We start from the raw sequence: 12,503 nt of genomic DNA, 5'->3' as shown, positions 1-12,503 counted from the left end.
ATCATGTGATCTGAAGAGGGAGTTAAATCTGTACCCCTTGTCATAGTCAGAAAACACCCTGGTGGCCTTGAGATTCTCCTATGCTACCCCCCTCCACAGGAAGGCAGGACCCGTTCGATTGGTCTGTCCCCACCGACTGATGGAACTAATGGGTTATACCCAAGGATTTGCTGCACAGTCCAGCGGAGTCCCTGGCCGCCACCAGGAATAGGGAGGCCACCAAGGCCTTGGACAAGATCGTGCCTGTGTGACCTCTCTTGACCCATCAAACCCGATACTCCCTGTGGTTTACAGAGGAGTTGAGGGTCCTGAAAAGGATTAAGAGATGTCTAGATGTCTGGAGGAAAATAAGGACCAAACCTGACCAAACACAAGCTAGAGCCTCTATTGAGGCCTACCATGTGATGGTAAGAGCGGTGAAACGTCAATATTTCTCCACTCTTATCGCATCCACAGAACGCTGCCCAGCAGTCCTGTTTAAGATCACTCAATCCCTTTTGGGAAAGGTGGGCCCAGTGACCTACCTGCAGGGCTGTGCAGAGGAGTTTTCAGGGCATCTGGAGGATAAAATCACTTGGATCCATTCCCAACTGGATACCAAGTGTGTGGTATGGCATGTGGAGATGCCTGGGAAATGTACTTACCCTGTTATCTGGGAACAGTTTGATCCTGTTGGGCCTGAGGAAGTGGACAAGATCTTCCAGACTGTAAATGCCACCACATGTCAATTAGATCCATGTCCCTCCTGGCTGGTTAAGACAGCTCAGGAGGTGATGTATGGGTGGGTCCAGGCAATAGTGAATTCATCCTTGAGGAAGGGAATGTTTCCAGCTGCCTTCAAAGAGGTGCTGGTGCACCCCCTCCTCAAGAAACCATCACTGGATCCCATCATACTGAACAATTTTAGTCCAGTCTCCCACTGCCGCTTTCTAGGGAAAGTGATTGAGAAAGTGGTGGCGTTGCACCTCCAGAGGATCCTGGATGAAATGGATTATCTGGATCCTTTTCATTCAGGTTTCAGGCCTGAATATGGGAGAGAAACAGCATTGGTTGCACTTTTGGATGATCTCTGGCGGGAGTGGGATGGGGGTAGTGCATCCATCCTTGTTCTTTTTGACTTCTCAGTGGCTTTTGATACCATCAACCATGGTATCCTTTTGTGTCAGCCTGGGGAGTTGGGGTGGGCGGCACAATTTTGTGCTGGTTCACCTCTTTCCTCCAAGGCCAGTCCCAACTGGTGTTGATAGGGAATGAGAAGTCCAGCCCGCAGCCCCCCCCTTTGTGGGGTGCCGTAGGATTTGGTACACTTTCCATTCCTCTTTAACATCTACATGAAACCACTGAGTGAGATCATCTGCCACCATAGGATGAAGTATCATCAATACGCAGATGATATCTAATTATACATCTCCATCCTGGATGATTTAAGTGATGCTGTGACTACCCTTTCGCAGTGCCTGGAGGCCGTGGGGATCTGGATGGGGAACAACAGGCTTCAGCTGAACCCTGGTAAGACGGACTGGCTGTGGGTTGGGGGCTTCTCTGTATCCTGAAGTTTACCATCTTTGGTTCTGGATGGGGTTGCACTACCCCAGACAGACCTGGTGTGGAATCTCAGGGTCCTCCTGGACTTACGACTGCTGCTCAAGGAGCAGGTGGCAGTCGTGGCTAGGAGGGCCTTTACTCAACTTCATGTTGCATGCCAGTTACGCCCCTTCCTGGATCAGGAAGCCCTCCGCTTAGTCACTCATGCCCTAATCATCTCCCTTATAGACTACTGCAATACGCCCTACATGGGACTACCCTTGAAGAGTATCCAGAAGCTACAGCTGGTTCAGAATGCGGCTGCATGGGCAATTTTGGGTGCCCCAAGGATGGCACATGTAACACCTTTGCTCCAGGAGTTGCATTGGGTGCCAGTTTGCTTTCGGATCCAATTCAAGTTGTTGGTCATTACCTTTAAAGCCCTACATGGCATGGGACCAGGTTATCCGAGGGACCATCTCGTCTCTATTACATCGACCTGTCCCACCCGGTCAGGCAGAGAAGGTATATTGCTGTGATGGAATGGACTTATGAAGGCCAGGCTCAGGGAGATAAGCGTGTTCTTAGCCCCCAGCAGGAGCATGGGAAGTTCAAGAAGATGAGGCTGGCACCTCCCTAAGGAATTCACGGTGTTGTGGCTGGCTGGCTTGGGAACTAGGGTTCAGTCTGGGGAGATTTTCTATCTGGAGATTGTAGCTGTGATGGACTGGAATGGAGGAAGGGGGGTGAAGACGGTGCTCTCGTCTCCAGAGCAACGCTCTGGAGATAAGCGGAGAAAACTGGTGCATCCCTAAACATTCCAGAAGATAGTGAATAGCTGTGCCTGGGAACTAGTGGTCAGTCCGAGAAGATTTCTGTAAACAGGCGCTGGGTAATAAACCTTGCTGATTGAACCTGCATGGTCTCCATGAATTCTTTGGGCTAGGCCTGACATCAGCTAATAAACGCAACAGAACTGTATTTGCATTGTCTCTTGGAGTTCTTTGGGCTGAACCTGATAGTTGCGGACCCTATCCACGAAAGAATGTCGACTGGGAGGGCCCAGGAAGAGAGCCTTTTCTGCTGTTGCCCCTGCCCTATGGAACACTCTCCCCCCAATGGTGAGGTGGGCTCCCACTCTCCCAGCCTTCTGGAAAGGGGTAAAGACCTGGCTCTGCCAACTCATGTGGGGCAGGAGGAGGGGTAACCAACTCTGGGGATGGTTAGCACCCCAAAGAGGCTCCTGTAGACTAATACCTTTTCATTTACCATCTATTCTTGGAATACATTATTTATTTAAGAACACTTTTATTGTATTTTAATTAGTATTTATTCTTGTTTTTATTGTAAACTGCCCGGAGTTGCTCTTTGAGTGAGATGGGCAGTGACTAAATTTAAAATATAAGTAAGTAAGTAAGTACGTAAGTAAGTAAGTAAGTAAGTAAGTAAGTAAGTAAATAAATAAATAAATAAATGAGTGAGTGAGTGAGTGAGTGAGTGAATTATATTATGAAATAGATTACTGTTCAGAACTTTGGTTTATTTTTTGTAGTATAAAATGTTTTTTAAAAGCATGTTAACAACTTCCAACTAAACTGGCTTATTTTTTCAATATCCAGCTTAACTAAGATATTCCAAATCAAGTTTCGATTCTTATGGAGACAACCAATATTGTCCTCATATATATTGCACTGTCATTTAAGGACAATTTAGGAGGGGACTGAAAATGGGGAGCACTATTCTGCAGTGGTTCTTCTCCTTACTTTGAGGCTGGTTCCAGTAATATTAGTGGTAAGGAGGCATCTAGCCCTAGGCCACTACTTTGTGAAGTGCCTTAGGGATCTACTCTCTCCCTGCTCTTGTTAACACCTGCATGAAACCGTATCTATTGACCTCATGGGACAAAGTATAATCAGTGCTGATGTTACTTAATTATACATCTCTGCTTCTGATAAACCAGGAGATGCTTTTTGGTACCCAGAAGCTGTGGAGGTCCGGATGGGGAAAAACAAGCTTCAGCTCAACCCTAGCAAGACTGAGTAGCTATTGGCTTTGGAGTGCCCTAGATCTGGAGATCTAAATGAGATAGCCTTCCCTCAGATAGAGTTGATTCACAATATGTGCGTCCTTTGCCCAACTCTATTTTATCTGCCAATTGAGTCTGTTTCTAAATTGGAAGGGTCAGAATGAATCAGCAAAGGCAGTTTTGTGCACAGTGCAGTATGGCCATTGGAGACACCAATGCTCCATGAGCTGCACTGGTACCTAATAGGATTCTGGGTGCAATTCAAGGTGCTGGTTGTCACCTACAAATCCCTGCATGGCATACAGTTATTTGTTGGACCACCTATCTCCAATTTTCTCTGCTCATACCACTAGATCTGGCATACTTCAGGCAAGCTTCAGGTCCCTTTGTGAATCTGTGTCTTCTAATGGGACCCAGGGAATGTGCCTTCTTTGTTATGGCACCTGCCCTCCGAAACAGTGTTTCCCCTGAGATTTGGATGGCCCCAATCCCATTAGTCTTTAGAAGTACTTTAAACACATGATTCTTCCTCCACGTGCTGCGGCCAGAAACTTAGATGAATTAGACTGTATGATTGAATGAGATACAGTGCTTTTCGTGGGGTTTGGCACTTTGTATATTCTTTAGTGGTCTTGTTGTTATAGGCTTTGTTTTGTTTTTACATTTTTAGGTTGGATTTGTGTTTTTAGTTTTTTTAATGTACTGCTAGCCACCCAGAGTTGTGAGAGTAAGATGGGTGACCAAATAAATTGAATAAATGAACAAAAAAATAGATTTTGTTTGTAATTTCATAAGTAAATATATTAAAATATTTTATAAAAGGTAACTTTGTTCTAGTTTATTTTATACAGTAGAAAAGTCAACAGCTGAAAAATAGTGATTTAAAATGCCTTTTGGGTGTCTGCCCAAATCTTACCCAGCCTGTTAGCAATTCCAGTCTTCACAGTATCAATGCAGAGGTGGCTTATGCGATTTTCATGTTCAGGTTTTGCCAGTATAACTGTTCTGATGTTCCAGAGAGTATGGATTGCTATCTAATTTTAAAAAATAGTAAAAATCAGCTGCTGCACACCTCCACCTAAATCTAGCTATCTGTATTACAATAAGCAGAGACTTATACATAACCCTTCTCCAAGAACTTATATTGAGTTTTTACAATGTTCTCATGATCAGAGAACCAGTTGTGTTCAGAAATAATGTACTGAACAGAAGCAGAATGTTGAAGAGGTGTTAACACTATACATTCTATAAATATTTTTCATTAAAGAGTAGTGGAATGAATCCAAGTATATAGTCCCACTATTATAATGGAGCCATTAAAATCTTGAAAAACAAAGCAGGGTTGGACCTAGTTCATACCTGGTTCACCCAGGCCTTTGGCAAGGGAGAATGAGACCCCTCACTTCATCATGCTTGCCATCTTTTATCTTTCTTTTGTATGTTTTATTGATTTTATTGTAATTTCTTTGTTGGATTGTTGTGAGCCACCCAGAGTTGTTCGGTCAGACAGCAAACAAGTTCAAATAACAACAACAACAATAACAACAACATTGGTAGGACACCAGTAGAAATTTGAGCCCATTAAGCTAAAAAAGCAAAGCATGTAAAACAAGGCACATAGTAACTAAAATCTGCTGAACCTGCTTAATTATGGTCTGCTGTATATCGCTTATTCTTAGTTTATAACTGACTTGTATACATATATTTGGTGCCTTTGAGTTAGTTTTTTGGCCTGACGACTGCCTGGACAAATCCCTGCAGTTTTCTTGGCAAGATTTCAGAAGTGGTTTGCCACTGCTTGCTTCCTAGGGCTGAGAGAGAGTGACTGGCCCAAGGTCACCCAGCTGGCTTTGTGCCTAAGGCAAGACTAGAACTCATGGTCTCCCAGTTTCTAGCCTGGTGCTTTAACCACTACACCAAACTGGCTCTCTGTTTATTTTTAGCTAAGATTTATTTCATTTTAACTAAAATTTCTTTAGTTAAAATTATTTTTTAATTACCGTCTATCATTTCTTTTAGCCCTCTTAATTTCAGCTGTAGGACTACTTTTATATTTGCTTTGTGCTGGTTAATGACCAAAATAAAGACTGATTTAGTTATGGTCTGAAAGAGCTAAGCAACCCAGAAGGAGCAAAGGGAACCTTCTTCCATGTTGTTTATTTATTGGTTGCCTCAGTCCATATGGTCTTTGGGTGGTGAACAATAGTTCCAAAATCTAATTATTCAAAACCGTCAGTAATAACATTGATAATTGCCAGGTTCCCTTTTAATCAGTGAATGCATTAATGGAAATCATCCTTAATGCTTTTGATCCTCTTTCTAACTCTCTTTGTTAGCTGTTTATAGGATACAAACAGAATGTCCATCTATTCTTGTTATGCAAAGTTTTACAAACACCCATTCTCATTCCCAGGCTCAAGGAATTCCATTTCAATAATGATAAAGTTTAATGATGACCACCCGAACACAACAAAAGGTTGAAAGTCTGCTGTAATTGAATAGCTTTCAATTCCTTCTGAAAGCCAAGGAGGGTTGGAGGGATCCATGCTTCTAGGGGCAAATATGTGTTTCATAAAGTGAGGGCTGCCACTAAGAAGGCCTGTCACCTGATCCATACCCCATATACCTCACAACAATGGAGGGCCTTAACAGCCTCTCTCTAGATAGCCATACTAGATAAACAGGTTCTGTGTCTGGCAAGTTGTTGCCTGATATAATCCAGTGCTACTCCATAAAGGGTTTTAAAGGTTATGACAAGCACTTTGAGTAGGGTCTGGAAGCCTATTGGTAATCAATTCAGTGGCTTAAAAATCATGTCATTCTACACTTGATAAGGTTACCCTGTTAGCAATCTTGCCACGTTTTACACCAGCTGCAGCTTTTGAGTCACTTCCAAAGGCAACTTCACATACAGCATGTTACAGTACCCTAAAGAGGTGGTGATCATGAGTTACTGTCACCAGGTCATCTTGATCCAAGTGATTCCTAACTGGTGCTCCAGCTGAAGCTGGGCAAAGGACTCCCTGGCCATGGCTTACACCTGCTGTTTCAGCAGGAGCCAAGGGTCCAGAAGGGCCCCAGTTCATGAACTAAGTCTTTCAAGGGAGTACAACTCCATCCAGAATAACTATCAGGACTAATGTTACTGGATTGCCCAGACATTTGATGATGAACAGCAACTCCATTTTGGAACAAGCTCAGTTGGCGCTTATTCTGCTCCATCCAGATCCTTTAAAGTTTACTTGGCAAGGGAACTACATGTCCATGAAGTCACCACAAGATGAGCTTGATTTGGAGACTTTATTTTATCACTGGTGTAAATTATATCTAATGGTCTTTAGGAACATCTAACATATTCTTTCAAAAAAGTAAATATAAATGCATTTTGGAGGTGATGTATTGTTGTTTGCATGGAACAATAGAACAATCTATTCTCTGATCACATTTTAAACTTTAATAAAAATCCTTACCACTTTGAAGCTGATGCTGGTAATTTCCTGCAAGGAATGCCTTAGAATTTCTTGCCATTCTTTTTCACCCAAGGAGTCCTCCTGTGTTCCAATCACATAGATGTCATGTGGAATATAGTCAGCTGTCTCATCACGGGTCTTACCCTGTCCCTTGGAGAGAAACCAGGAACTGATCTTCTTTGGTGGAGGAGCATCACCTTGATTAGCAAATCCCAAACCAAAATGAGCATAAGAAACTACTATATTAAAGAATCAGCTAAATTGGTACTAAGGCTGGACAATCTTCTTTAAAGCTAGTGCTGGTTCAATTTTTATTCAGATTTTTTTTGCCTCTGAAGGCCACAGAAAGTATGCTAGTGTCTAGGAAGGGGGATAAATGAAAAATCTATGAAATTGGGGCTTTCAATTTACTATGTTTAATAAAGTAAGTTGCAGTAAACCTATCTAAACTTCTAAGCCAATTTGGAGGCTTTAAAAAAATAACTAAAAATACAGCCACAAAAAATGAACAGTTTGTCACTACTGAATTAGTAGTGCTCAGTGGCTGCAAAAATAGGGCCATAGATTATATGCCCCAACTTTTCCTTAAAAGACTTTTTAGCCCGATTTGATAATATTCAGGGATTAAAAGATGGAACAAGCACCGAGTTATTTCCCTATCCACTAGACCTGGAAGAAATATATGTAGAATCCAATTTGGTTACGGACAAAACCATACATGGAACTATTTATGTATTTATTGCCACATCCTACCTATATTACTCTCGAACAGGATACCCCTGTGTTTCCTAACAGGCAGCTTCATAATTAAATAAATGGCAAAGCGAGGAGAATCAACCAGCTTTTATAATATTTGCAGTTCTGACAGAAAGCTACACCTGTGGATTATTTTTCTCTGCCGTACAATTTTAAAACAAATCAAGAACACAGAGGAGCAAAGAAGCCCACATAGCTGTGAATAAGTGTGATGGAACGTGAGGGTGACCTTGGAAGATGGGGGGAAGAGATGCCAGCTAGACGATCAGATAGAAGAGAAAGGAGTCTGCAACAGACTAATGGCCAGAGAAAGAAACTTAGGAAGGACCCGCCTTAACTACCCAGGTGATATATAGGGAGGGCGGGAGATTTGTACTTTCAGACTTGCAAGATTCTGTTAATGTAACCTTACAATAAAGTAGAATTAGTTCATGTAGTCATGTTTCCTGTCTGGTTTACCTGGGAGGGCTGACAATAAGCCCCAATTACTCTACCATGCAAATGAAGATTAAGGGAACATCTATATGTTACAGTACATTAATCTTTAAACAATTGAACAATATAACAACCAGAGTAGCTGGAAAATCAGTGTTAGGGATGTAGAAATTAATTTCATCATTGATTCTGTTGGAAGCAGATTTGAGCATTCTGCTTTCAGCAGACTCTACACCAGCACAAATGTCAGCAGCAACCAACGTCTAGATAGCATTTGTCCCTTCCCCATTCAAACATGTCCACAAATATGCACAGGCACCCACCCCTGAAAAGAAAATACACTCTAAAGAACAGTACAGTAATTATGTTACTTACACTGGGAAAAGAAGCTGCATCAGGGAATAGTACATTATCAGAGCACTGTGATGTGAATTAGAGAAAATATTTTCTGGCAATCTATATTAACATTTACATAAAATAGGAGAAGATTAATAGAAAGGCTCAATATGGTATGTCAGGAACCAATACATATGAAAATAGAAATTTTTCAGTTTTTTTTTAAACCTCTAATAAGCTTGCCAGACCAGAATATTGCTCTACTAATGCAGACAATAAAATGGACCACATGTTTATTTTTCTGCACATCTCTAGTTATCACAGGTTGCTAGTCACAATGTGCAGAAAATCTGACCCAGAGACCTTTCCCCATTGGATTGAGATCTCCCTTTCCCCATTGGAAAGTCTTTCTGATTAAGATGGCAGTACAGAAATTTGTACAGCAGAGGCTAGGACCTAAATTTGAAATTTATACCCATATTCCAGGTCCCAATGAAGATGGTGATCATGTCAGGCTCTGGTTGTTCAGAGTGCTTGTTCTTCATTTGCTGTAGAAGCTGGCAGAAGCCTTCTCTTTTCTGAAAATGGAGGAGTAAGACAAGAAAAGAGAAAAGAAATAGGATAACTAACTCAATGCTATTGATCAAAGAGCCACTTCATTTGTTGTATGTAAGTGCTTTCACACTGACATATGTTAAGAGGGTAGAAAGTTTCAATGTAAGTAGCACTCATAGTGGCCTCTTTGATTTGGTAACATTTCCATTGATAATTAAGGCAATTTTTAATTATTTAGAAGTTGGAGAAAATGCTAAACATAGGAATGTTTAGATCAGTTCAAATCCTTCCTTTGTACATAGTTTTACTTCTGTCATGGTATGATAGCTGTTCAAAGAGTTTTCAGTGAACTGCTGTAGTAGAACTAAAGTTGGACTTCGTCGTCTTTAATCTGTTAGAATTTGAGGTCAAATTAGTCAGTTTCTTGCATTCATGAACAGAACAGGTATTGATATGGTATTATTCTTTTATGAAATGTTTATGGAATGTTCTCCAAATATACTTGGAACTTCTTTCATGGATAACAAAATAAGAAAAATCTAAAAATCCTGTATTCTGAATGGGCATAAACACAGAAAAAGAGAGAGAAAGAGTATATTGTGAGCTATTACTTTTTTAAAACAATAGTTGGAGTACGGTCCAATCAGAAGCCTATGATGGGACAGCCAGTCATACTGGAATGCAGTAAGGTCAGTTACCACAAACTCTGTTCGGCTGACAAGCACCCATAGATCTCCATACCCAAGGAATGGAATAGCTCCTTCCCTAAGACAATTTGGAGATGTCACAGACAGCTGATCTTGATGGATAAAATGTCTGCAATGGGGAGCTTTTGAGACATGCAAATGCTTCCACATGAGCTGATGCTCTGATAGAACAGAGTCCCAGCACAAATGCAGAAGCCTTACTGTATATGCAAAGGCACTTGTTGCAGATAAGACTGTCAATTCACTGACATCACAGTGTGACTGCAAAGAGGGGAGGGCTGCTCTTACCATGTCTTGGGCTATACAAGAAAATATAGTGTCTGATTAAGGCTTGTGACAAGAGGAATCTGCCCTTCTAGTTCTGAAGAAAATAGTTGGTGGGGGCATCCAGAGGAAGGAAAGGAAGTGGCCTTCTCAGTTCCAGGATTCATGGAATGACCTCCATAGGGAGGCAGGCCTTGAACCCAATGCAATGTCTTCAGTGCTGGCAAAGATATTCTTCTTTTTCCCAGGCATTTACTTTGTATTGTTTTAAGCATTCATGTTATACCATAAAAACAGCATTTATTGATTGATTCAATTTATTTCCTACCTTTCTTTCAAGAGCAAAAAGCAACATAATCATTTTTTTCTCTGTTGCCTCTTAATATATTTATTTGATTTTCTTAACTGGTTTTAATATCTTAAATAATTTCATAATCCACCCAGAGGACTATAACTATGACAAGATAGTTGTTAGTGTAATTAAGTATTTATAGCCACAGTTGATGTCATTATAACTCTTAACTTGGATATGTGGGAATCCAGGTTATGTCTTATGCCTATGGAGAAAGATAGTTATCTTTTTCAGAGAAGATTTATAATCTCCTTAAAAACTAGATTAATTCAGTGTTTAAGATGAGTTAGAATTAATTCGAGTGTCCAACTTCATTCCTTAAGAATGAAGCAGAAATGACTAGTGGCTAGACTGAATTTGCTGTGGTGGAACTTTTAATTATTATCCTGAATCCTAAACATAATTCACCCAAACAATTTGTAGGAGGGAAACACCTTGGATTGTTCAACATGGAAGAACTAAATCTTGATTCTTTGCCAGTAGAAAATAAGACTGATAGGGAACTCCAAACAAGGAACTGAAATTTCAAATGAATTCAAGTCAATAGTTTGAAGTAGCCTGATCATGTGACCTTCCCTGTATACATTTAACATAAGGCTGATTTGGGGTGGGCAGGAAGCCAGGCCTCAGATATGAAATAATAGACATCTGGGCATCAAGCAGAGACATGGAAAGGTTGGGCTTGTCACAATCAGCCACAATCAAAAAGTGAAATTACTGTGCTTTCTTGCTTTCTTGCTTTCAATATGCTTATTTCACTTTTCTACTTAATAACATCTTGATGGCTTATATGGTACTTACCCACATAATTCTGGAATTATGTTTTCTTAATTCATTTTTTTTTAACTGAGCACCCACTTCATTTCAGTGTTTTCTGAATAAACCTCCCGTAGTCCTTCAGATCTAATTTGTGAACTTTTTGTGTACTTATGTGTACATACCCAGTAAAATGCAATTGCAATGGTGTCCTATCCAATGTGCACAGATGTATCACAGTTAAGCTGTCTGGACCTCCTGAACTATTAAATTGAACATTCCTCTCTTCTAATTCACAATTCATTTTCTTTGTTTCTGATGATCCAAGCTGAACAGCTAGAGATGACTCTTTATTTATTTATTTGATTTGATTTGATTTGATTTCTATAGCTACCCAGATCATATATTTGACTCTAGGTAGTTTACAATAAAATAAATAGAATGCACAATATAAAAATAAAAATACAAGGATCCTCAAATACATCCCTTGAAAAGCTCTGTAAATTGTCGCAGTACCAATTTCTCTAACAGAAACAAGGGGAAGGTTTTGCATATATATGTATCGTTTTGCATTTGTAATGAATGAAATTAATGCCATAAAATAAATAGTAATGTGTCTGCTATGCTAAAGCACTCAGAAGTGAGCATTTTACCTTAGAGTCAGCAAAGACATACTCTTTTCTTTGTGCTTTCTCTTTTTCCGTCTCCAGAATAATCACCAGCTTGTTAGGAAACTTCTGAGACTTAATGAGCTGTAGGACTAAATAGAAGCAAAAACTAAGTCAATCTTACTTGTTTTAGGCCACAGAAGTTTTGAAACTGAAATTGCCCACGCTAATAAATTGTCCTCCCTCTCAGAACTTGAGTTGCACAATCCAATCTTACTGGTCTATGGGCATTTTTTAAAAAATTGGCAGTGATTCAAGACTAAGCCTCAGGTGCAAAACTATTATGGTTTTGAAGCCTCATCATGCTAGAATAATTTCTGCCCATTAAACTGTGGGATTGCCTAATTAGGAGAACTCTTGAGTGAATTCTATGTCTCACATCAATTCACCATTTCACACAGTGTTATGAGATCATCACAGAGGTCAGGACTGGTGATTAGGAAAGCTACTGATGTGCATGTTCCACAATCAGCAGAAACTAGATTCAAATCTAAACTCTCATCAAGGGAGCAACTCATGTTAGAAAAGGAATCTAGCAAAAGTGCCACTTGACAGCTTCACTATTTCTTAACAGCTGCTATGTATGTCTATCAATAAAACAGCTGAACATAAATAAGAATTTGGATCTTCTAAATATTTGGTTGTGGAGCACTC

General features: G+C 40.3%; 1 protein-coding gene across 1 annotated transcript in view; it reads right to left on the bottom strand.

Annotated features, from left to right (window-relative positions):
- The window catches only part of INPP5D (inositol polyphosphate-5-phosphatase D), a 94,843-nt gene that overhangs the window by 42,840 nt on the left and 39,500 nt on the right, over positions 1 to 12,503 (bottom strand). The window contains exons 10-13 of the mRNA XM_088132025.1: positions 11,835 to 11,941; positions 9,023 to 9,125; positions 7,021 to 7,217; positions 4,467 to 4,584 (exon numbers count right to left, since the gene is read on the bottom strand). Coding sequence (XP_087988151.1) covers positions 4,467 to 4,584; positions 7,021 to 7,217; positions 9,023 to 9,125; positions 11,835 to 11,941 — 525 coding nt within the window. The remainder of the gene's footprint in view (positions 1 to 4,466; positions 4,585 to 7,020; positions 7,218 to 9,022; positions 9,126 to 11,834; positions 11,942 to 12,503) is intronic.

Source organism: Python bivittatus, unplaced genomic scaffold (assembly GCF_059951505.1).
Source record: "Python bivittatus isolate LINGU-HERP-01145 unplaced genomic scaffold, Pbiv_v1 ctg000980_np1212, whole genome shotgun sequence".
Lineage (NCBI taxonomy): Eukaryota > Metazoa > Chordata > Lepidosauria > Squamata > Pythonidae > Python > Python bivittatus.
Note: the sequence above shows the minus strand (reverse complement) of the source record. Positions and strands in the feature narration are given on the sequence as shown.